Source organism: Opisthocomus hoazin, chromosome 7 (genome assembly GCF_030867145.1).
Source record: "Opisthocomus hoazin isolate bOpiHoa1 chromosome 7, bOpiHoa1.hap1, whole genome shotgun sequence".
Lineage (NCBI taxonomy): Eukaryota > Metazoa > Chordata > Aves > Opisthocomiformes > Opisthocomidae > Opisthocomus > Opisthocomus hoazin.
The window spans coordinates 56,987,450-57,012,191 of record NC_134420.1 but is presented as its reverse complement, the minus strand read 5'-3'; the positions used below and the strand labels follow the sequence as shown (position 1 = coordinate 57,012,191).

The 24,742-nt window shown below is 41.9% G+C and overlaps 1 protein-coding gene across 3 annotated transcripts in view; it reads left to right on the top strand.

The window, feature by feature from the left end:
* BTBD7 (BTB domain containing 7) overlaps positions 1 to 22,885 on the top strand; it is a 55,451-nt gene extending 32,566 nt beyond the window's left edge. For 2 of the 3 annotated variants that reach the window (XM_075426489.1, XM_075426490.1), the window contains exons 4-12: positions 6,232 to 6,440; positions 7,813 to 7,888; positions 10,098 to 10,258; positions 10,549 to 10,692; positions 10,923 to 11,036; positions 12,585 to 12,774; positions 17,047 to 17,225; positions 17,936 to 18,364; positions 20,070 to 22,885. In XM_075426489.1, the coding sequence (XP_075282604.1) occupies positions 6,232 to 6,440; positions 7,813 to 7,888; positions 10,098 to 10,258; positions 10,549 to 10,692; positions 10,923 to 11,036; positions 12,585 to 12,774; positions 17,047 to 17,225; positions 17,936 to 18,364; positions 20,070 to 20,885 (2,318 nt within the window). In that variant the 3' untranslated portion in view covers positions 20,886 to 22,885. The remainder of the gene's footprint in view (positions 1 to 6,231; positions 6,441 to 7,812; positions 7,889 to 10,097; positions 10,259 to 10,548; positions 10,693 to 10,922; positions 11,037 to 12,584; positions 12,775 to 17,046; positions 17,226 to 17,935; positions 18,365 to 20,069) is intronic. The other variant, XM_075426492.1, reaches the window with a different exon arrangement.
* The last annotated feature ends 1,857 nt before the right edge of the window (positions 22,886 to 24,742 follow it).

The following is a 24,742-nucleotide window of genomic DNA, read 5'->3' as shown; positions in this document are numbered from 1 at the left end:
GGGTATGACTAAGTAAATATTAACATAAATCTGACCTATTACCTCCTTACAATGATTCACTTGTACTCAAGTCTGAAATTATTGCTTCGCTTTTATATTATGAAGACGACAACTGGAGAAAGCAGGAAGTGGGAAGTATCTTCCTTAGAGCAGTTACGTTCCAGGGTTATATGCAAGGATAAAGGATTTGACCGAGTTGTGCAACTGGCCATGTAGTATTTGTTTGCAGTGTCGTAGTTTGCAGATGAACAGATCTGGTCACTGTTTTCAGGTTTTTCTTTCAGCCACCTGTGTTCTGGGAAATACACAGCTTAAATACTGACCAGTGATGACTGGCAGTGGTCCCTCTGAACATCAGCTCATCTTCCCTCGGCTCTTCATTTTTCCCACGTTAGGTTCTTCCATCTGGTTTGTTATGGTTGAGTCAACAACTTCTTGTTTCTGACCTGTGAATGTATTCTGTTCAAGCGGGATCAGCTATGCTGCCTGCCGCTGCTGCTGAATCTGTCTCTCAAGGAATACACAAGGGTCATTATCAACTGGTGGCCAGGCAGCCAACAATGTAGATGCAGATTTCAGGCTTCCTAAATTCAGGCATTTTGCATGTGGCAGGAGTAGAAGAGTGAGTTTGTTTTCATTGTTTGGGAGAGAAGACATTAAAGAACTTTTGCCACAAATAGTGAAGGCTTTAAACAAGTAAAAATTACCTTACATTTCTGGCTAAACTTAAAACTTCAAAAGTCCAGTTGTTAATATCTTAGAATCTTGAACAGCTTTATAATATGCCATATCATAAATGAAAATATTTTTAAATAATATAAGTGGCATTGGTTTTGTCTGCTCCCTAATTTAATTTTTCAAATGGCTGGATAATATGCTGTATTGGGTTTGATGCACCTTACTGAGTTTTCACTGTGGAAGGATGGTTAGCATAACACAAAATACTGCCTGATGTAACCTTCAGATCCTATTTTATTTTTGCTTGAACAGTAAATCTGAAATGCTATAAAGTCATCAGCTTTGTATTTGAATAAAGCAAAAAATAATACTATATACTTTAACAGTGCCATAATACACGTACTTTGAATTCAGCCTTTCAAGGATGGGAGTACATGAACGCTTTAAATTTTTGTGCTTAGAAAAATCAGCAGAAGGATTAAAAGTAGCTCAAACAAGGTACTGAACGTAGCAATAGAATTCAACAGTATTTGACCACTAATGCCCATCGAGTCCTCCTTGATCTCCAGGGCTGCTTAGGTCTTTTTCTTTTCTGCAAAATATTCACATAGTTTTGCACCTCCATGTAACCAAAACTTGTGTGCTTCAGAGTTCTAAAATGTGGAAAATAATGCACTTGCAAGTTACAGGCTTGAGATCAGTTAACTAATAATCTCCTTTTGAAGATTTTTTTTTTAAACAATTTAGGGAGGAGATGGGAAAGAAAAGCACTAAAACTTCAAGAAGCTAGAAACCTGTAGCATTCATTTAAGACGGAGAACATGGTGCTGCCAGGAGGCAAGAGATGTTAATAAACTGGGAAAGTCAGCCTGCATCCAGAAGGTGGATGCTGAATGAGATCCCTTGCTCACAATACAGTTATATACGGTAGAGGTGTACATATACATGTATCTGTATACAGCAGAGGTTGTTGCAGTTGTTGCGTGTGTGATAACCAGTTAAAAAGGTGTAGTTTCCTGTTTGTACTAGGTAAGTCTTACTTGGTCTTTGTATGTGAGTTTAGCCTACTGCTGTGGAGAACCTGAAATTGTATTGCTGTGTGTCTCAAGTTGTATGAGGTTACTTGAATCTGATGCAGGTGGTTTGGTTGTCGGAAGCGGTACTGCTGCGCTGCCTCCTGCATTAGCCTCCTTGTTTCCATTCTCTGTGCTGGCAGCGGGGTTTGTGCCATTGAGGATCTAATGTTGCTGGAAGCAGGACTGACAGAAATTAGTTGACTACTTCATTGAGTGGCCACCCAAGCACTGGTGTGACAGAAGAGCAGGAGATGTGGACTGAAGATGACAGTCTGGTTTAATACCACTATACAAGGAGGGTAGCTTCCACGGCTGCTCCCACAGTGTGTGAGTGTAGGCTGCCTTCTGAAGAATCCTCACCAAGTACTAAACACATTTGGATCTTTGGGTCTGTAAGACATGGGAAGGAGCCTGAACAAAGATTGTTTTCCTTTTTTCCTTCTGGTCAGAAGCTTTGTTAGAACAGCAAGAGTGCTCATGGGTGGCTGAGATGCGCATCTCTGAACTTCCAAACACGTTGCAGCCCAGACTAGCTACAGGTCATGCCTCTTAGCTGTTCTCTACATGCTGGCAAATTCAAAGAGTAGGCTTCCTGGTTGCCAGCATGGTCTCTCCTAATGCGACAGACTTAAGAAAACGTTGAATAGCTTCTAGACTCCAGTTCAGTGACAAGATGAATTCTTACTACTTTTTTTTTTCTTGGCTCCACTGATTTGCATAATTTTAGGGGAAAGGTCTCCACTACAAAGTGAGTTAAATCAAGCGAACATTTTTGTAGTAAAAACTGTGCTTAATTCCAGTATTGCTGACTGTGGAAGGCACTTAATTTGTCTTTAGTAGGTCTGTGAGCTGTCTTGATAAGATCCCAAGCTACTAGCTAGCACGCTAAACGTGGGCTCAAGCTGTTGCTGTTTGGAAAGGCTGTGGAATTGTGTTTGAGAGCACTGGGGAAGCAGAGGACTTGCCTGTAGGCAGGACCCATTGGTATCCAGCAAAAGGAGTGCATGGAATAGCCTCACTTGTCTGAAATGTGATAGTCATCTTTCGTATCTGTAGATTCCAAGTTCAATCTCTGAAAGATACTAATGGTCACAGAAACTTGTGGTACAGCACTGTGGGACACTGCAAATGGATATGGGAAAGGGTGTTGCTGCTGGAACACTATAAAATAGTACTCATAGGAGAAATGTGCTCTGTTCCACTGTGAAGAACAATATTGTGGCTATTAGATGACTGCTTTTTTTTGCCAAGTGGCTGATTGTTAAAGCAAAAAAACCCTTCTGCCGAAGAGAAGAAATTGGATTCCTTTCATATCTAGAACTGGGTTGCCCCAATTTATTCAGATTTTCAGAAAACACTTTAATTATTAGCTCATGCTTAGTTCAGAAGAAATACTTTTAATAATCCTGCAGTTCTAACATATTGCTAGAATTACTTGGGAAGAGGACTGTTTCATTTGCTAGGCATCCTGAATGAGCTTTTTACCTGATGATGTCATACTGTTGGTATTTGTGCCATAATTGGACCTGACAGAAGGATTGAGACTGAGCTGATGCTCTGTTTCTATAAATCAGTGTTGCTCAGATCTTTGGAACTGTATTTCTCACAAAAATGTAGTTTTCTGTCCTTGCAGGAGTGGGTATACTTACTGTTTCAAAAATAAGTGTAAGATGAAATACTGTGAATGGCATTCACTTCGAGATAAGTCTCTGCTCCCGGTTTGAGTTTCCTCATGACTGATCTCAGTGAGTGTGTTTACACTTTGAAATGGAGCAGTCCTGATGTGTAATCTTTAGACTTCAGAGGGATATAATTGCTGCTGAATTCAGCTTGCATGCAAACAGAATAATTGAATGCAAAAAGTTGTGTTAGGATTTAACAGGGCAAGACTTAGTGCAACACAATAGATAACCCTAAAGAATTGTTTCAAACAGCTGTGTGTTTCTTATTCAGAGAAACAAACTCCTCTTTTAAGCATACTGCAGCTAGTCATGGTAAGCTTTCATTGGCCGTGCCAGGTTTGGTGCTAACTTAACACTTTTCCTTTTTTGAGCTCTAAAAGGGAAGATAAAGAGGGACTTGTATGACAAAGTTAAATGCAATGTCAGCCATTAACTGTGTAAGTAAAAAGGTAAGGAAAATTGTAAGTAAAAATGGATCCTGAAATGGAAAACTTCAGATTTCATTTATTCATATTTCTGACATACACTGAAGTGTTTTGAGCTTTTTTTGAAGTAGGTGGGTTTTTTGTGAAAACACTGTTTTTCAGTTCTTGACCACAATTTTTGAAGGCTTCAGAGTAAGGCTTATCCTTTAGGCTTCTGGGGAATTCCCCTGTCTAGAGGGGGCAATTTCTCTAACCTGTACCAAAATGCAAGGAGTGTATTTCAGAGCAGTTCTCATCCTCTGCACTCATCTGTACCAGTGATGAGCGCGCTGATGTTCCAAGTGCCTCCAACCAGTCTTTGCATATGTACTGCTTGCTTGTGGCTAGTCCTCACCATGCAGGTTAGAGGTCAATATCTATAGTAAGGCATCTGTTCTTACTTGTAGTAGCAATAATAATATGTAACCTAATGGTGAGAGGTAGCTCTAAGAAGTACTGTATTACTTAAGTAATGATAAAAGACAAAGCAGGTGCATTGAAACGTGACTCAACACTTACCTCTTCGTCAGAAGCAAATGGAGTCTAAATTGGGATGAATAGTATAATGCTGCCCTTAATGCATCGTTCAGAAATGTGTGTGCTTTTTTTAGCCCTTCTGTCGGTGTCTGCACTGATCGTTGATTGTGCGGGCTTTTTGACAGTTATTAAGTACAAATGTATGTGCTTAATAGGACAGGCAAATTTATGACCTGCCTCCTGTTTAAACTATTGCTTTCTAGTACCTTCTTTACTGTTTAAGTTTCCTTTTTTGGTGACTTTGTTTTTAAGTAGTAGTTCCTTTGACAAATACCTTTCTACTGGAAGTAGCATGTTCACTTGTTACTACTCACTCCATAATAACTTATCCAGAAATGGAATCAATGCTTGTATTCTGTATGCTGGCCTATGTAGAAAAGTAAGATTTTTCTTTTTATTCTATTAATTTCTGCTAGTGTGTCTAACATGTATGCAACCAGTTCAAAAATATCTAGCATCAGGAGAGCCTCTTTGATCTCTGTCTTGACAAACATGAAGATTACCATGCTAAACACTTTTTTACTCAGCTTAGTCCAAGAGCTCAGTGATGAGATACAGTTCTCTAAACTGTCAAAGTTTATTTCTTAAATATCCTTGAAACTGAGAGAACAATGATGATGTATAAGAAGTAAAATAATTGCCTTGTAAGCATGCTGCTCTGTACGGTCTGGGGACGTCTCATGGGCATAAGCACAGCTGTAATTTTGTGGCTGTAGTGGGTCGAGGCTGGAATGTATAATTCTGGACTAGGATACTTTTTTCTTTAAATTGCTATCTTTATAGCACAAATAGAAATAGTATCCTGTGTATATGTAAACCAGATGTACAAATGAAATCAGCGAAGTGCTGTTGGAGAATTGAAGTTATCAATATTGTGGTACCGTCTGTCTTAACTCAGTAACCCGAAGTACTCGTGCTCTCAGCCCTCCCGTGGTATGTCTCCCCTCGTTTCTTCCAGTCTGCTCCATCTCCCTTCAGCAGACTGAAATATCCTCTGTCTTTTCTTCAGAAGACACGTACCCTGTGAACAAGTAAAAATCTGAGTGCAGCAGTGGGTACGAAGGCACTGTGGCAGCCTCACCGTGAGTCAGAATACCGGCCTGTCGGAGGGTTCGCGTTCTGCTTCCTGATCGGAGGAGGTGCTCCCTGTCCTGGCACCCTCTGTACCTTGCTTGGTTGGGGGCCAGGGTGGTGGCCTAGAGCAACCGTCTGCTGCTCCCGGCCTTCTCAGCGAGTCCCAAAATGGGGCTTTGCTGCCCTCGCCCTGTGTTGAGTAGCTGGGTGCCAACAGTACGTCACAGCTCTTGTTTCCACTCCTCTGCGTGGCCTGTCTCAGGAGGGCCCATGTGCAAAGCGATACGGATGATAATCCCACCTCTGTTATGGTTTATAGGCTTCTGTGAATCTGCCCTGAACAACAGTGACTGAGATTCAAATCAGCAACTTCAAAATATGTGAAACAGTCAGATAATATGTGTTAACCGAAGGAGGTTCTAGTATAGCTGAACTAGCTTTCCAGTTGTTCGTCCAGGTGTACCAGCAGGCATGATGTTTCATGTGCTGTTACAAGGTGGATGACTGTATGGTTGGAATCCTAAACCACAACTGAAATTTATTACACTTTTAGTCAGAATTTAACCCTGTTTGCAACCTAGGTCTGTAGGGCACTTCTGTTTTTACTCTCACTGGGAGTCGTGTAACCCGTTATATTACAGATTTAGCCATGTATATTATTCCTTCAGTATCAAGGTGCCTCTGCAACAACATAGTTCATTTTTTGCTTTTGTTTCCTAGGCTGTGAAGATATTATTGCAGAGAGCATCTCACTAGACACCTTAATTGCCATTCTGAAGTGGAGCTCTCAGCCGTACGGTTCCAAGTGGGTACATCGTCAAGCGCTACACTTCCTCTGTGAGGAATTTACCCAGGTCATGACTTCAGATGTCTTCTATGAACTCAGCAAGGACCACCTGCTCACAGCTATCCAGTCTGATTATTTACAGGTAACCTGCAGTTACAGTAGACTACAGCTAGTCCTGCTTGAACCAGGATATGTTATACCATTACTAGAAGTGCTTGGGAGTAGCTCATTTTAAATTGTAGGCAAGAGTGGGTTTGCATGCAGACTAAGCATTCCTTTCTAATATGTAAAAAATGAAATTGAAGTAGTGATTAAGAAAACTATTTTCTTGTTGGCTTGTAACACAGCCCAAACTGGTGGTATATGCTATTGCTTAGAGGCCTAATAATAGTTTAGAAACGGCTGCAAATTATTTTAAACGAAGCATTTCTGAACCTAACATTTGCCCTGCATGTTTAAGTGTTTTATTAAAATTATGCGGTAGTAGTTCTACTGTAACAACGTACATCCTAGTTGAGGGCAGTGGGAGCTAATAAGCATTCAGAAGGCTTTATTTTTTTAGGGGAGACCTAAAAATACCTTTCCTGACAAGTATTGCAGAATTTCTCTTTTGGTGACTTTCCTGCAGGGATTGTGTGGTTTTAGGGAGAGGAAACCATACTGACTAATAGAAAGCTTGTGGATTTTTGCTGCCATTTCTCTTCAGGGATGATATCTTTATAATGACTACCAGCCATTTGTAGCTTAAAGATGACTGGATTTTTTCTTTTTTTAAATTGTATCCATCCCAATCTTACCTTTTTTTAAAAGTATGAAGTGTTAGAGATTATTTAAAGTGTTTTTTTGTAAAAAAAAGTTTTGTTTACTATAATTCCCAAAATGTTTAACAGTACTGTTGATCTCTTCCATCAGAGTGTGTATTATGACTAAATTTCCTACCCTAGTTGCGAAGAAATTTGGTAGATAGATTTAAATTTTTCAGTACATGATTTTTCTCTCTAAAAATATTGAGAGGTTAGCAGATGTGTATAGGTGTGAGCAAAGCTAAGTTGTTTTGTTTATAGTATTACTGAAAATCTTTTTCTTCACCTAGATTATTGTTTAGTTCATTATTTTCATAGCTTTCCAGGCTGTGCAGGTGCTGAATTGTTAATTTTAACAAAGAGATCCAAACACCCATTGTTAGAACTGCCCCTTTTAATTCACTTTATTCAAATCTAATACCTGTAAGTTTTCATACTAGACAAAATTTTTCTTCTGTAGAAATTTTTTTTTTCCTCTTAAGGATTAAAAAAGTGACATGAATCTAGAAATCATGGTGGTGTTACGTGAGTAATACTACCTTAAAATACTTGAAGGAAGCAGTATAGTAGATCATAAAGGACAAATACTTGCTTCGCTCTTGGCACAGCTGTGTGTGTTTATAGCTGTAAAAGACCTGTGTATATGATTCTTTTTGTGTGTGTGACATTAAATTAAGCATATGCAGATTGCTGACTTTCTCTGTCTACCAGGCAAGTGAACAAGATATTCTCAAATATCTGATTAAATGGGGAGAACACCAGTTGATGAAGAGAATAGCGGATCGAGGTAAGGTCCTTTACAAATAAACCAAAATGTATGGAAGTTCTTTTTTTGTGGGTAATCTGTAATGTGTAGAAATTTCATGTACTTTGTTTGTAGTAAGGTCAAAACAAATGCACTTTTTTTTTTGGGGGGGGGGGGGAGGAAGCTTTTGTTTTCTAAAAATTGAGAACGCAGGTATTCCGAGGGAGCTGGGATTGCTTAGCATCAGCAAGAAGAGACGTAGGGCTTAGCAAAGTCTGTAGATACAGGAAGCAAAGCAAACGGAGCCATGCTCTTCACTTGGCACCCAGGACAGCATAAGAGGCAGTGAGACATGAACAGAATTTCCTGTATTTTAGTTAAAACGCAAGAAACTGTGAAGATGATCAGACACTGGAACAGGTTGCCCAGAGTAGTTATGGGATCTTCTGTCCTTGGAGGTGTTCGAAACCCAACTGGACGTAGTCATGGGCAACCTGCTGTGACCTTTGTGAGGTGATGTGGGGAGAGTGGTGGTTGTGGGCAGACCAGACTCCTAGAGGTCCTTTTAACCTCTAAGATTGTCTGATTTTTAAGTCTGGTTGATTTCCTGTTCTCTCAGAACTATTTTTCTTGCAATTAATTCATGAAATAAAAAAACAAACTGCAGTAGCTTTTACTTTTCTGTGCTCATGCAGGCTTTTCAGTAGTCTTATTCTTAGTTTACCGTGTCAACCTTTCACTTCAGTTTGAGTACATTTCTCCCACAGAAATCTGTGGTGGTGAGAAACAAGCCATCAAGTGGCATCAGTGTTTTTCCTAAAGTAGATGTAAATGTATTTTTATTAGCTCAGATGCATATTACCACTACAGTGGTAACTTCAAGGGCAATCTCGCATGTATTGGATGTGGGAAGTAGGTTAAATATATACTTCCCAAATAACATGTGGGTAGCTTGTAGTTCATCCCCACAACGAAGTGTCAATCAGACAGCATGACGAGCAACAGAAAGGGAAGAACTTGGCTGTGTGAAAACAGAGCAGTGCTGGTGTAGCTGCTGTCTTTGGAGGGCTGGCCATGTTTTTGAAATCCACTGTTACTGCTTGTAATACAACTACTTTGTCATGGACATGATGTGTGAAACAAAAACTCAGCTAAAATATATGATTTTGGTGACCCGAGTAATTATTAACCTTCTATCTTCAAGATTGTCTAAGTGTTTGTCTCAAGGCACACTGGAACATAATGGGACCAGTTAAACAGTAACAGACCTGGACTAGGGGAGAAGCTGCTTGTTTGGAGTAATTGTGTAGCTTCCTGGTCTGTCGTGTTCATGAAGTAAACAGCTCATTTCTTTCCTGGGATCATCAGATAACATGATAAGCAAAAATAAGAGCTACACCAAGTTCTGCCAGATTAGGGCCAAATTTAGTCTAGTAATTTGGTCTAAATTCCTCAGCGATGCTCCTGATGTTGGAGCTACGAATATGTGGCAGTGTCAGTCAAATGCCAGAAAGTGTTAGAAATTGTAATGGGCTGTGGGCAAACCTGGAGCTGCCTGTACTGAGCAGAGGGTGGGTGTGTTTGACAGGCTTCTCAGAGTGAAGTTAGTCAGTGTCAAATTGGGCACAGTCCATAACACAGGTGAAGATAGTTAACTGAGGGAGGGAGAACGTTAACCAAGAGTGTCGTACCTTGTCATCTTGCAGTCTCTAGGCAGATACCCACTCTTGGCATAAACAGGTGTCCTGTGACCACGAGAACACTTTGGATGGACTTGACACAGCTGTTACTAGGGTGGTTTATGTGGGGAGGCTAGGATAATTTATGCCAATAGTCTCTTCAGGCCTTAATTTGTAGTGAATGAGTTTCTGAAAACTGCTGGGGAAGGGGAAGGGAGCTGCAGGAGGGAACCTTTGGGGAACCCGCTAGCAGCTAGGCACAGATGTTTTCATAGTGCAGTTCAAGGTAGAGCTTTATAAACACTTAATTCTGTGGTTTTTCCCTGGCTTTATGCTTTGAAACTGACAGCTGTGCAAATGACCCATGCTTGTATAAAGTGAACCCGACTGCTGGTGCTTCATGTCGGATTTTAAGGCATGAAATAGTTTTGTGGAATAATGCTGATAAGCACTGTTGATTCTTAAATTAGACTTTTCTTTCCCTTTCTATGGCTTTTTATAAGTCCTGTAACTCCTGCTTTTAAGTTTAAACTTTTTGATGTAAACTTATTATATTTTGTTCCTTCCCACAGAACCTAATTTACTGAGTGGTACTGCTCACAGTGTGAACAAAAGAGGTGTAAAGAGGAGAGATCTTGACATTGAGGAGCTGAGAGAGATCCTGTCTCCACTTCTACCTTTTGTCCGCATTGAGCACATCTTGCCCATGAATAGTGAAGTACTGAGTGATGCAGTAAGTCAGTAATCCTGTACAAATATTATCTCTGGATTATTTGTACTTCACATTCTACGATGTTCAGGTTATGGGTTTGGCTTTTGGGGTTTTTTTTGAGAATTAGCTCCTAAAATGTTATCACATAGAGTAATATATGTATAACTTTTTCTGGTTAAATTTTCTGTACTTTATCAAAAGGCTAAAGAAAAATCAGTGGTGTAAGGATTCAATTTAAGAAATGCGTTTCTTGCAAGTTCTTCCCGTGATTATTTTTAAAATACCATGAGACTCTTTCTTGATTCTTAAAGATGAAGAGAGGCCTGATTAGTACTCCTCCTTCAGACATGCTACCAACATCAGAAGGTGGAAAGTCAAACTCCTGGCTGCGGCAAAAAAATGCAGGAATATATGTGCGGCCAAGACTGTTCTCACCATATGTGGAAGAGGCTAAGGTAATAATCATTAACATTTGAGTATTGTTAATCTGGAGTCATCGGGGGTGCTGTAAACAGAGAAGGATTTTGGTATGTTTTGTCTCTCTTTGCATGTACTGGCCTATAATACTAACATTTTCAATTTAACAAGACTTACAAGATTGATCATCAGGCTCAAGTCTCTAGAACTGGTCAGAAAAATTTCAACAAAATTTTTTTTTGTCGAAATTGAAATGTTTGCGAGACAGATCTTGATGAAATTCCACCGGAAACAAAGCAGCGTTCTGAGGGAAACCTCCCTGGTTTCCAGCCAGTTTGCCGGCCCAGCTCCTCGGCAGCCCACCTGGCAGGCGGATGGCAAGGTGAGAGCCTGAGGGTCCCAGTTTGCAGCTAGTCAGCAACCTCGATACCAGGTCTTTCAGGCTCCCCAGCTCCCACCAGAGCTGGGTGGAGAACTACTATTCCACTAGGCAGAGGACTCTGATATTTCATCTTCCTTGTTTGAATCGTAATGTATCTAAAATTCTTTTGATCCTCCACAAAATGGAATAAATACCTTGTGTCCAACTTGACTGAAGTCCTTTGTGTCCCAGCCAAGAGCAGTAGCTTCCCTTTCTAATACCTTGCATGAGGACTGTCAAACTTAAGATCTTGTAGTGTCTCTGATGGTGGCTGTGGATGACAGGGAGGAGATTGCTCTGTGTAGGGCAGAAATATGCCGTATTCTGTTTGACAGAATGGGACCCCTGTGGGTCGCTAACTAATGCCACCACTGAAGGCAGCTCTTACTTAAGAGCTGGTGAGTCCCTGCAGCACAGGTGACTCCAGAACGAGAGGCTTAAGTGAAGCTGTGTGCATCCATATCACCTACGGACTCTGACCACTACTCTGGTGAATTCACAGCTTTTGCCCTGTGCCTAATAAGAAAATTATTTTCTAAGGATGTGAATTGTTGTTGTTGATGTCCTCTTTGAGGGGAGGGGAGAAATAAAACTACTTTTGCATTTTGGGCACAAAGGTTAGAGAGCACCAGGTGGCACTAAAGCAGCAAAGGAAGACTAGCCAGTTAACAATCCAAGATACAAAGATATAAATTTAAAACTAACAAAAATGTCTTAAAGAACATGTGATAGAAGCTTTGACTCTTTTAGTTTTCAGGTCTATGGTATGGGAGTGCTTTAGTAGTAACCTCAAAGTAAAAAATGCATTCTAAATTTTCCGCCCCCCCCTGTCTGGAATATACTTGTTTCTAGTAGTTTCATATTATGCTGTTAATATTTTTAAAAGCATCATTAGCTGTTTAACCTTAAGGGAAGGACTCTCATACTTACTATCTGGTAACTATACTCCTATTCACAGTTTAATTATTGTGTAACTATACTCCTATTCACAGTTTAATTATTGTGAAATGCAAAAATTGCAGATGAGTTTCTGATTTTTTTTTCCTCCCCTGCTAGCCTCCCATTTTTTGAAATAAATCCATTTAACATTAAATGAGACTCTTAAAATGGTATTAATAAATCCCTTTTTATTCTTTAAGACAATTGAGGGAAGCACATCACATTTTCAGACTAGTGCCTTCTACTCAGTGGCACAGAGAGTTGAGACCTATAGGCAGTAATTGAGACAGAGTCCGGAGAGTCTGGCCTCGAAGGTTACTTCCAGTCTGACAACATCTGATAAACATAGCAGCCTTCCCAGATTGTATTCACCTGCCTGCTCTTAGCTTGGAAAGTCAACTCTGATCATGACTGGAAAATGGAATAGAAAATGCTGTGGAAAAGCCAAATAGTGTTTGTGACCTGGAAAAGTTACGGTGTAGACATTGCTAGACTTGTGGCCTCGGGACTGCGTTGGCAGGGGGTGTGTGTGCAGTGCCTTCATGAGGGCTCTCATGGCTGTCGTTGCAGTCAGTGCTGGATGAGATGATGGTGGAACAAACAGATCTCGTTCGCTTGCGGATGGTCCGAATGTCCAATGTGCCCGACACCCTGTACATGGTAAACAACGCAGTGCCACAGTGCTGTCATATGATTACCCACCAGCAAGTTAGCACTAACCAGTCCAGTCCTCCTTCAGTTATAGCCAATGAGATCCCAGGTAAGGCTGCTCAACCGCTTGCAACACTGACTGGTCTTATGTGGGCGGATGGGGGCTTGGGGCAGGGGAGAGGGAATGCGAATTACTGAATATTATACTTACAAATATCTGAAGAGTGGGTGTCAGGAAGATGGGGCCAAGCTCTTTTCAGTAGTGCCCAGCGACAGGACAAGGGGCAATGGGCACAGACTGAAGCACAGGAAGTTCCATCTGAACATGAGGAAGAACTTCTTCCCTCTGAGGGTTACGGAGCCCTGGAACAGGCTGCCCAGGGAGGTTGTGGAGTCTCCTTCTCTGGAGATATTCAAGACCCGCCTGGACAAAGGTCCTGTGCAGTCTGCTGTAGGTGATCCTGCTTCAGCAGGAGGGTTGGGCTAGATGACCCACAGAGGTCCCTTCCAACCCCTGTCATTCTGTGATTCTGTGATTTCCTCAGAGAGTGGTACTGCACCGTTTGGGCTTCTTCCCACCCACTGGTAGTCCCTTTGGTGTACTCTGAAGGCATTAACTATTTTTGGATGGCATAGTAAGTAGTTAGAAAGGAAGCTACTGGAGGGAGTAGTGTTTTAGCCAGCTTTAGCTGAGCAATTTGAAAAACCTTGCACTAGTTAAACTTACTGTGGAACACATGCTGGAGCCTGGCACTCTGTTCTTAGAGTGGTTCTCAGTTTTCTGCTTAGCTGTCTTGGACAAGTGGTTGATCCAGAAGGCTGGAAAATGGCAAAATACTGATATCTTCTAAAAACAAAAAGCAGAGGAGCATAACTTCTACAGCAGTCAGCTTAACTCAATTTGCCAGAAAAATATTGGAAGTAGGCACTCTTTTTTTCAGTTCATGAAATCCACTTTAGCTTTGTGTGTCAGAGTAAGTTGTTATGGGTGGAAGTAGGCACGGCCTCTCTCAACTTCAGGATATTTGGTGGGACATCCCCCATAGGCAAACCAAGGAAATATAGTCATAAAACTACTGTAATACATTCCTCCAGTTTGACACTGGAAGATCAAATGCATAAATGACAATGTATCTGGTGGGATGCCAAAGCATCTAGCGCTTCCCACCTTTCCCTGGCTCCATCAATACTCAGAATAGAGAATACACTGGGAAAACTTGGCAGCTGATGACAAGTTGGGAGGGTCAGCGGATGTTTTGGAGGGCAGGATTATATAGCTGAATGACCAAGATTAAATTTAAACTCAGTGAAGAAAGTGGGAAATGTGCTTAAGTAACTAGCCAGCTGCATGCATACAGGATGGCTGAGGGAAGCTCTGTGGAGAAAAGCCTGAAAGTCAATGTTACACAATTCCATGAAGAGTCATACTAAAATAGAAAACCAAATGTGCCACGAGGCATGTGAAGTAATTTCTTCTCATATGGAGTGATTGTGTTTAGCCCTTCAAATGGCCATACTGGGTCAGGTCAATGATTTGTCTGTCTAATCTAGTATCCGTATTCTAGCAGTGACCAGAAGTGAGTGCATAAGGAAGGTGTAGCAGAAAAAGCACACAAAATAATTCACTGTAAAATTCTGTGCACCCTTCAGCCATTTGCAGGTCAGAGGTGTCCTACGGTGGATGGTGTTTCTGTGTAGTCAGTAATTTTAAATGCATCTTTAAACCATGAGCTTATGCAGTCTTTCCTTAAACTTGCGTAAACTTTTGGCATCCGTTTTTAGTTCAAAATACCACATTTCAGTAGATATGGATCAGTTTGAGGGTCTGTAGAAAAGCGATAAAAGATGACATGCCACCAACAAAACAGTCGTCTTCCTCCACCACTTCCCATTTTATAAGCTCTTTGTAATCAGTTATGTCTCCCTTAAGTCAACTATGTTGAAAGGAAATAAATGAACTATTCTTACGGATGCTAGACCCAGGACAAAAATAATAGGGTTAAATTTCTGCAAGAGAATTTTAAGTTGAGCTGTTGAGAAGATTTGAAATGCTGTTTGGTTACACACTGCAGTAAGTTTTCTAGTAAGGTTTGTGAAATGTTTTTGATCTATTTGTTTCTTGTGATTTGGGAAGAGACTTGATAAAGCCTAAAAGGAGCTTCTGAAAATTTCTGTAATTTGATAAAAGTACTAATTGTTTAGCAACTTAAAGCTGTGGCGTCTCAGCAGTGCATTACAGTACTGAGACTTTTTCTTCCTCTACAGAAAAGCATAAATATACTCACCATGAATTGAATGTAAAGTACTTCATCATAAGATGGGGCTTTGGTAACACTTTGCTCAATCTTAGTTTCCAGAGAAGTTGAGAAAGAAAACAGGTCTCCAGTGTTTTGCAAAAGTTCTCATGTTCTGAAAAAATCTGTCTCTGTTGGCAAGCATAAGACATCTTGACCAATCTGAAACTCCAGCTTGATTCTGTACAATTTAACGTATAGTAATTAGTGCCAGCCCTTTGATTGGAGCAGGGTGCGAGCTGGGCCAGTAGCTGGAGCACAGGTATTGTGTCCTGGTAACTGCCAGCTTTGGTTAGTTCTGTAATTATGCAAAAGAACTGATTGTTTTGCCAACGCCTTGCGCTAGGAAGGGTAGATGGAGCCCAGTTAATTTGAGGAGGTTCAGGCATTGACCAGACCTATCGCTTGTGCAGGAATCCATCCCAAAGCACAGATGGAGTGCAGGAACTGCTGGAGGGAGAGCGAGGCAGCATTACCTCCGTGCCCCTTAGGCTGGGCTCTTAGAACAGGGGGTTCTTTACAGCTGAGGCCGTTTGCATCTTCCTTGTACCCACTGCCTGTGGACTGTATTTGTATAAATGCTAATGGCAGTGCATCTTGGTGCTCCTCTTGCAACACTATTGTAAAATGAGTTCAACCTCCGCTGAAGTCTGTGCTACTTCCAGACTGGGTTCTGCAGGTAGCTTTAGGTTTGCAGGATTCCATAGGTATTTTCCAATTTCAGTTTGAATTAGCAATCCTGCAACTGACTTGAGTATTGTAATTTTATATATGTAATCTCTTACATGTGTTTCGTATGAATAATACCAAAAAAATCAGAAACAAACCTAGATTTGAGAAGGTAGCACTCTTTTATGAAAGAACTAGATTATTTTTATGGCTACTGGTTTGGAGAGCTGCTTCAAACTTCTCTAAAATTGCTTTTTTCAGTGTTAGCAAAATGCTCGTTGTAGCTAAACATCTGGCGGCTGAATGAGGATTTTTCAGAACAATTGAAGTGTGGGGAGGGTTTGCGTGGAAGGCTTATTTCCAAGCCTTGAAGACTGGATTGAATGGATTCTTTTTTTTTTTTTTTTTCCTAGTACAGGAACTCAACTTGGAGGGAAAAAATATTTTGCACTACTTGCACTTATCCTTCGCGTACCAATGTAAACTTTGTGAAATTGGGACCAGTTGTAGTTGCATAGTGTTGGGTTTTCTCCTCCTCTGTAATGCAAATATCTCTTCACACTATTCTTGCTGTCTGATCCATGTAATTTTTATGAGCTTTCATTATGGACATCTGGTCATGGGAATACGTAATGCTTGTAAAGCTGGTGAAGGATCAGATGCCAGGACTTACGTGTTCAGAGATCTGGATTTGTCTTCTCTTACAATATGCACATTTTCCTGAGGACAGAAAGACCACAGAGAAATACCATTCATCATCAAACAGCAGCAAGAAGTGGCATGAGAAAGTTTTGCAACAGGATAAATACCCCAAATTATACACCATTTCCTTCTGGAAAGTTTTTTTTTTTTTTTAATTATTTCAATATGGCTCCATAAACCAACATAATTTTAACAGGTTTATGTTGGCTTATGGTTTGTAACTTTTTTAGAACGCTCTTTCTGTAGTTACATACTGGTGTTGTGGTCTTGTGATTATAGAATTCCACTAGAAGTATGAAGTGTATGCCAAAAAAAACAATGAATTCTTGGCCTGTAGAATTCATGAGGGAACATTCAGTTGTTATTTAAGATATACTGCCCCCACCTCAAATCATAAAATTCCTGCATCAGAATGACTTTGCCAAGAAGGCTGTATTTGTGGCTTACTCTAGCAGAAGCTGAAAAAATGGTCTATGTCTTTACCATTTGTAGGATAATGTGTGTTATCCCATGTGCCTTAATGATGCTTCAAGGAAGGTGCCTAATTCCAACTGTTCTTGGCAGAATGCTGCTTTAAAAAAGAAAAAAGCCAATTCGGCCTGACGTTAGTTTTTTTTCCTTCAGAATTAAGTCTAACCATTGCGATCAAACTTACCGTCTCACGGTTCAAAAAGTAGTCTCTGTTACCCCTTTTCCGTTCTCTATTATCCCTCCAGTTCCCAATCTCCTCATTGTAAAAGAAATGATCAGGCGGCTGCAGGAGCTGCGTCACACCGAGCAGGTGCAGAGAGCCTATGCTCTCAACTGCGGAGAGGGTGCCACAGTCAGTTACGAGATTCAGATTCGTGTGCTGCGGGAATTCGGACTGTCTGATGCTGCTGCTGAACTTCTGCAGGTATGGAAGATTGCTCTATAGAACCACAAATGCTTTGATTCTCTTCTGCTGATGAATTGACTTGAATGTGTAGTCTGCAGTGAGAACTGCTTTGTGTGTGCACAGGCAGGTGCAAAAAGGCTTTGAAATGCCTGCTTAACTTTAGAATTGTCCAAGTGCAAATTACAGGGGGACTGTTGCATTTGATTTGTGTGATTTTTATAAATGTGCAAGCACAATGTATGAATACTTTTCTCAAGAGATGTTGCTATTCAGTGTGCTCTTACTGTTGCAGATTTTGGGGACAAAAAAAATCTGTCGAAGAGGCAGTTGATGAGAATAGTCAAACCATAACTAGAAATCTAGATGATGATCTATCCTTCAGACAGAAAGGAAAAAAAAGTCCACCTGATGCAGCAGATCTGCACAGTACCTGTCAGGACTGGGAAGCTGGAAATCCTGCTTCTGTTTGTATGTTGCAGTTAAAGCAAATGCATTTGTTGGTCGACTTATTCACACTGAATCTGGTGCTTCTCGTCTTGCTTTTTAAAAAAAAAAAAATTATTCCATGGTAACTGTAATCGCCTCCGAGTGTTGGTGAGGTTTTAGGTGGCACAACTGTCCTGGTACTGTACTAGCAGATTTCTAGTTCCAATGCATGTTAGTTTAGGAGATTTTTCTAGATGGCTTCCTACTTTGTTTTGTTACGTGGTGGGTTTTTTCCTTTGCAGAATCCTCACAAATTTTTTCCTGATGAGCGATTCGGGGACGAAAGCCCACTCCTGATGATGAGACAGTCTGGACGATGTCGTGTTAACAGCACTCCCACTGCAGAAACCATGTTTACAGAACTGGACTCTTTTGTGGCCTTCCATCCACCATTGCCCCCTCCTCCACCTCCATACCACCCACCAGCAACTCCTATTCATAACCAGTTCAAAGTGGGCTGGAAACAAAGGGTGCCAAGTCAACATCCCTCTCGTTCCTTTTCTTACCCGTGTAATCACTCACTGTTCCACTCCCGAACCGCTCCCAAAGCTGCACCGCCTGTCTACTTGCCGGGTGTTAAAGCAGCACCTCCTGATTGCACTAACACTACAGCTCTGGGGAGACAAACGGTGGCTGCTGCAGCAGCGGTGATGGCAGCTGAGAAGCAAGTGGTAAGTTATGACTTCTTCTCTTCTCCCTATCTCTGCCCACTTAAGAGTAGCTTATAGAGAGGAGCTGGAGGGAGTTCTGATGATGAATTAACTTGGCTTTGTGAAATAAAAGAGCTTCTGCATTGGTTAGGAGAAGAATTTTCTACCAAACTGGCTGTTGGCGTTCTGTATCCCAAAGGCATGCCCTAGTCCCTGGGAGAGTGAATGTTCCAGGGCCAGGAGCATTTTGGAGGGCCGAGCAGGGCTTGTGAATCTTCTGAAGCAATACGGTTTGCCCTACATAAAAACAAAGTCAGTAGTGGACTGTGTGCTGGAATTCAAGGGTGAAGTAGTGATGGTACTTTGGCTGTTCACAGGTAAGTGGTCCTGAAGTGAACGGATGTGTATAAAGGGAACCTGTGGAGAATGTGAAGGCCTTACAGCTGTGGAAAAGATTTTACAGTTAACAGGCAAGCAGCAATCGTTAATTGCAAATTCAAAAGGGTTTGTCACAGCATTTAAAGGCAATCATTATAGTTGCTGAACCACAATATGATGTGATGAAAACAATGACTTGTAACATACTGGACAAAGACATAGCTTTGTGAAGTACATGAAATGATAAATAAAGAATTTAGTAACTTATTTGTGCAGTGAAAAAGCTATTTCAGTGCACAGTTGTGTCATACTGAAAGCCTGCTGTTTAGATTTAGATTTGATCTGGAGTTCTGAATGGAAAATTTTTTTTTCCTTCAGCAATTGTCCTAAATACATTACACTCCTTTCTATATTTTAACCTGAAATATTTAACTTAAACAATGGAAAACAATTCTAATTTTGTTCAATGGTGGGCTTTGTAGCAGAAGTATCTCTTTCTTAAGCAATAGTGACTTCACTAAGGAAACCGTATAGTGATCTTTTTCACACCTTTCTCACATTGGAAATGTCTCTACTAGAATATTTGTATAAAAAAAATACAAGGAGAAGCATAGACTTAATATGGATGATATTTTTGTTCTTTATTTCTGCAATTTGAGAGTTACTAGTGACCAATGATTATTAAAATTGCTTTCATTAGAAATGATAAATACAATTAGAAGTTTGAACTCTTCTGTGTGGAAGACCGCAATATGCGTGTCCCCTTACAGGGTTGCTGGCAGGTGTAGGTGGGCAGCATGCTGTGCAGCAGCTTCCAGCATGTTGTGAATCTGGTCAGTGCTGTGACAGACGCTCCCCCTCAAGCCCCGAGGCTGTCGTGCATGCAAATTAAAGTATGAAATGCAAGCAGAGGGGTTGCATCTGTAGTGATGAAATACGTGTTTCGTGGCTTCTCTGCACCAGAACTGTGTGCTGTGACAAACCATTTGTGGAGTTCTGCACACAGTGCCTTGTTCAGTTGGATGCAAGTGGCCTAAAGCAGCCTTACCTTTAGAGAGTTTAACAGTACGCTGACATTTACTACATATTCAAGACAAGATGCATTTTAAGAAGGAACTATTGCTGTGGCACAACAGCTTCATGAAGGAAAGTTGCCTTATGCTAGCAGGAAGGTGAAGGTTGGAGGATATGTCTGTACTTTGAGCAGCGTGGGAAACTTGCAGGCTGAGGTTGGTCTAGGCAAAGACAGATTAGGAAAATGCCATTCTGAATTACAGAAACTCTCTTAAATGCCGTTTGTGTTTGGCTTTTGCTTTGTTTCCATGGACCAATTTCTTTTCTCTTGCAGTGCGCTCAGCCCTTGCTAAATGAACTGATGCCAGACATCGCAATGGGTGTGTCAGCAATGTCCTTAAAAGACAGAAGATTACCAGAGCTCACTGTCGACACCGAATTAAGCCAGACGGTTACAGAGGTAGGGCCCGGTCCACCCCAGCACATTTCATGTATTCAGAACAGACACGTGCCCGCTTCTCGAAAGAAACATGCAATAGAGCCAAAAATAGATGCTCAAGAAAATCAGCAGGAATATCCCGACTTCTATGACTTCTCCAATGCTGCATGCAGACCCTCCACTCCAGTGCCCAGCAGGCACAGTCCTTCGCCTTCACAAGGCATATATTTTGGCCCAGATTTGTATAGCCACAGTAAGGCATCACCAAGTGGCTTAAAGTCAGCCTATCTGCCTTCCCAGATATCTCCTAAAAAGCAAGAGGATTCCAGGAGGGAATACCTGCTCTCCCAAGACGGGCATCAACACAGACAAAAGAATGAGCCAATACACCTCGATGTCTTAGAACAACCTCCCCAGCGACTGGACTTGGCGTTGGCTACCCAGGAGAATGCTGGTAACGGCCCGGTTCACATCAGGGGAAGAACAAAAATGGAGACCGATTTAACCTATGGGCTGATTTCCAACAGGCCTTCGCTCTCTGCGTACGCCTCCGAAATGCAAGAGGAGAGACCCAGCAGGAGACTGGCCGATGATGAGCCGTTGGAACATGGAGCACCGAGAAACACGGATTTGGAAAGGGAAGATGCAGTGAGCAGGGGCAGGAGGTCTCCAAACAAACCAGACTTCCTCTATAAAAAATCTGCCCTATGAAAGCAGCGTCCACTACTTCTCTGTGCCTAAGAGTTGTAAAGGTCCCGTTCTCTGCAGCTGTTGGCCTGACTTCTGTCAGACGAATTCACTCACGCCAGCAGCTATCATCAGCTTCGCTCACTTCTTCTGTACATACATTGCTTTGTTAGAGACAGCATGTTATCAGTTTGGTTTTAATGCTGCTTCTGGATTTATTTTGTGGGAAAATTTTTTTGGAGCAAATTTCATTAAGCCTTTTGAAAAAAGAAAAAGCTGGTACCTTTTTTCTACAACCTCGTAGCCTTTTGCACCTGTACATCTATTTTAGTGTATTAGTTTTGTACTAATATGTTAAACTTTGTCACATTTAAAGGACTGTATTTTCATACTTTTGCATTTTCCCTTTCGCCTGCCAATTCCCTGTGTGCATTGGGTTGCACATTATGAAACGTATTTTCTTATGAGATAATAACAATCTGTTTATTTTTTAATTATAGGAATTCCAAAGAACAGCACATCAAAATACTACATTTTTAGTTCAGACTCTTTGCTTGTTTAGATCTGAAATCTTCCTGATTTTTATGACTACAGCAAGAATCCAGTCTAATGTTTCATTTGAAAAGTTCTGGCAGCTGGTCTTACCCTTATATAGCAAGCCCACTTCAAGAATTATATTTGGGTTTTTAAGAGTCCAGGGGGATATTTAGGAGTCTGAATTCCGGTGAAATTCACTGGGATCCGACAGTCTGATTCTGTGTGTTTTCTGGTTCAGCTGTGACCGTGGAGAACTCCACGATCACCCAGAAGCACTTACTGGACAGAACAGAATTGTTTATTTGCCCATGCAGAAATAAATCTAGAAATACTGTAAAAATTATAGTAATAACTTGTTCTTCCAGCTACCCGTACATGGGGGTAAGTGAAGACCAGCGTTGAGGATTCGTGGTAAATCCCGGAGCGTCAGGAAGACAAGGCATCGGATCTTCGCTGCTGCCTGCGCAGTAACCCTCCCCTGAGAGGGTTCCCTCTCCAGCAGAGGTGCTGAGGTGACTGCCCATCGCCTTGGTTTCTCCTGCCGGGGCTTAACAAAGGGCTTCACTCGTGGTGACGTCGTTCAGTGTTCCTTGCCTGATCTGAAGTGTTGCTGACTTCGTAATTGCAGCCATTCTGTGAACAAAATCTAAGTCAAACATAACCGCTCAAGCATCACGAAACGTGCAAAGCTTTAGCACGCTTAAATCACACTTCCATTTCCCAGCTTTGGTTTTTCAAAGCACAGAAGCAAGATTCATCTATTAACGCGGTACGAAGGGGGAACGGTGGTGATGTGGGCTGGTTCCCTGCCTCTGGGCTGGGGTTGAGCAGCGCACCGAGTGTAACGGCGGCACTGAAGTGCATCTTTAATACCGTGCAATTTTCACTGCAGATTCATGGCATTCCGGGGTAGGGATCTGATGCCACTGCAGCGCAGTGATTACTGATAAAGGCCTGTTTGGGTTTTTTAAATGCAGCTTCTATCATGAAGAATTTCCCTATAGTAAAAAACTTTAATCCCACGTGTGACCGAAGGACTACTTTAAGGTTAGGTTGTTTCCTGCGGGTCAAAATGCTTAATGCTATTTAAACAGAAATCTTGCTGCAACTTTACTTTTAGTTCTTGTTGCTGGCAGATTCTTACCTAACCTGTTCCATTAAAGTATGCAAGGCCTGGTAACAACAGAATGTTACCAAAATACATCGAGCACTGCATTCCCAAACCACGAAATAGCTGCTAGGTCAGTGGAGACACGGGTGCTTGAACAAATAAACCCTAATGTCTCCTGCCGATGCTTCTGGAGGCCTCCTGCTGCTGTGGAGGCTCTGGAGACACTGCTGTCGAGATGCAGCTGTGGAAGGCGGGCTGTAGGAGTGGAGGAGAAACTCAGATGAACTGCAGGTGATGGCTCTTGTGGGTGAGAGGAGGTGTGGGGGGTTGTGGTTTTTTGGCTGTAGGTTGGTTGGGGTTTTTGGTTTTGTGTTGGTTTTTTGGGGTTTTTTTTTTTTTGGGGGGGGGGGGGCGGTTCTCCTCTGCGAGCTTTTTTTAATCTCTTTTCTTTGACCACAGTGAAGATACTTGGTGGTCGTGGCCTCATCACCAGTGTGTGTTATTTCCATGGGACTGCAGTGTAGAACGCTGTTAAATGGCAGGAGGTGTCAGTGGGGGACGGTGCTGCTGCGGGCAGGGGCTGGGGCTCGCTGGGTTTCTGCTGGAGACTTGAGCCCAGCGCTGTCCGGCTGCGCAGCTCTGCCCGGGCGCTCGGGTCTCGTGCTCACCAGCACTGGAAGCATGACCTTCCATCGCACACAGAAACCCTGAAACTCATGGCACTTGGGTCATATGTATGTTGGGAGCTTCATTACTAAAAGGTATAGCTCTCCTCAGAAGACTTGCTATTATGAATAACTTATTTTTACCTAAAATTGATAGATGTACTTTGAGAAAACTGTTTTAGTTACCATAGTTTGATGGGGCACTGTGTGCCTGGACAGAGGTGGGGCTGAAATCTACAGGCGTAACTTTTAAGCTTCAAATTTGTGGGGACGTGGCTGATGAAGACTGAGGAGTTTTAAGATTATGGCTTGAAGGGAATAATGAAATGCTTTGGCTTCAGCATAAGTTGGTGAGAAATGCCTTGGGGAGAGGGACGTGTCTGCATTTTAGAATACGAAACTGCTTCTGAAGTCTCAGGAGCTGAGCAGTATTAAAAAGAGAATATAAAGTGTTTGAAAGTAGGTGTAACGTAAGAGACGAGTCGTCCTGAGGCCACAAAGACAATCAGGCCGTGCAGACAATCTGCATTTTCACTTGTGTTTGGAGTTGGGAAAAAGAGAGCAGCTAACGGCAGCTGATTCTGAGTGGAAAAGGAGGATTTGTCCGGTTGCTGGAACTGTTTTTGTACTCCAGCGTAGGATTTCCTCCCGAGTTGGACGTGCGGAGGGAGGGGAGAGAGCCCATCTTCACTGCTCTTCACAGAAACATCACTGGGAGGTTGATAGTGCACTTGCTCGCAGGGCGCGTGTACCTGTGCTACCTGCTGCTGCTTGTTCTCTGTCTGCTGGGACTTCGGTGCAGAAGCTCCTTGTTTACATGAAGCACTTTCTGGTTAGGCTGGAAATTACCATCTTTTCCTCCTGTAAATGTGATGGAGGTAACAGATTTCTGACTGTATTTTGCTTGAGGATAGAGGTATGAAGTTTGCTTGGAGGAAGAAGACTTGTGCTCCTTGTTCTGTTAGAGAGAGCTCAGACTTTCATTTAGTGAGCGACATGCAGAAACTTTGTGTTCCCCCTTCCCTGACCCCCTTCTCTTTTCCTTAATATATGGGTGAATAACTTAATTCCTGAAACAGATTCTTCCTTTGAAATGCTTTGTTCCACAGTAGTTGTGTATTAGCTGCTGCGTTGATCGGCAGTTCCTTGTTGTATTTTTCCTGTTCTTGAGGAGTTTCATTTGTTAAAGTTAAGGCTGTGGCTGCTCATACTTGTAAGCCTTGGATTTTGGTCCTGGAATGTCCCAAGTGTTTGTCTTGGGGGTTTCTTTAGTTTGGGTTTGGGGGTTTTGGGGGCATTTGGGTTGGTCTGGGGTCTTTTGGCAAGAATCCTCGTGCTGTTGGAGGCTCTGTTCTGTCTCCTGATGATTACATGCGTCTGTGGTCGAGGTGCTGAGCTCTGCCAAACGCAGGGAACAGCCGAGAGAGAAAACTGTAAAACTGTGTTTGGGGTTTCTGTAAGTATCTGTACTGCAGAAGGCAGCCCTGCCTTTGGCAGCGTTACAGTTTTGTTTCTTGTCCTCGTGTTGTTACTGGTATAAAGTCAAGTGCCTTCAATGCTAAAGGCTC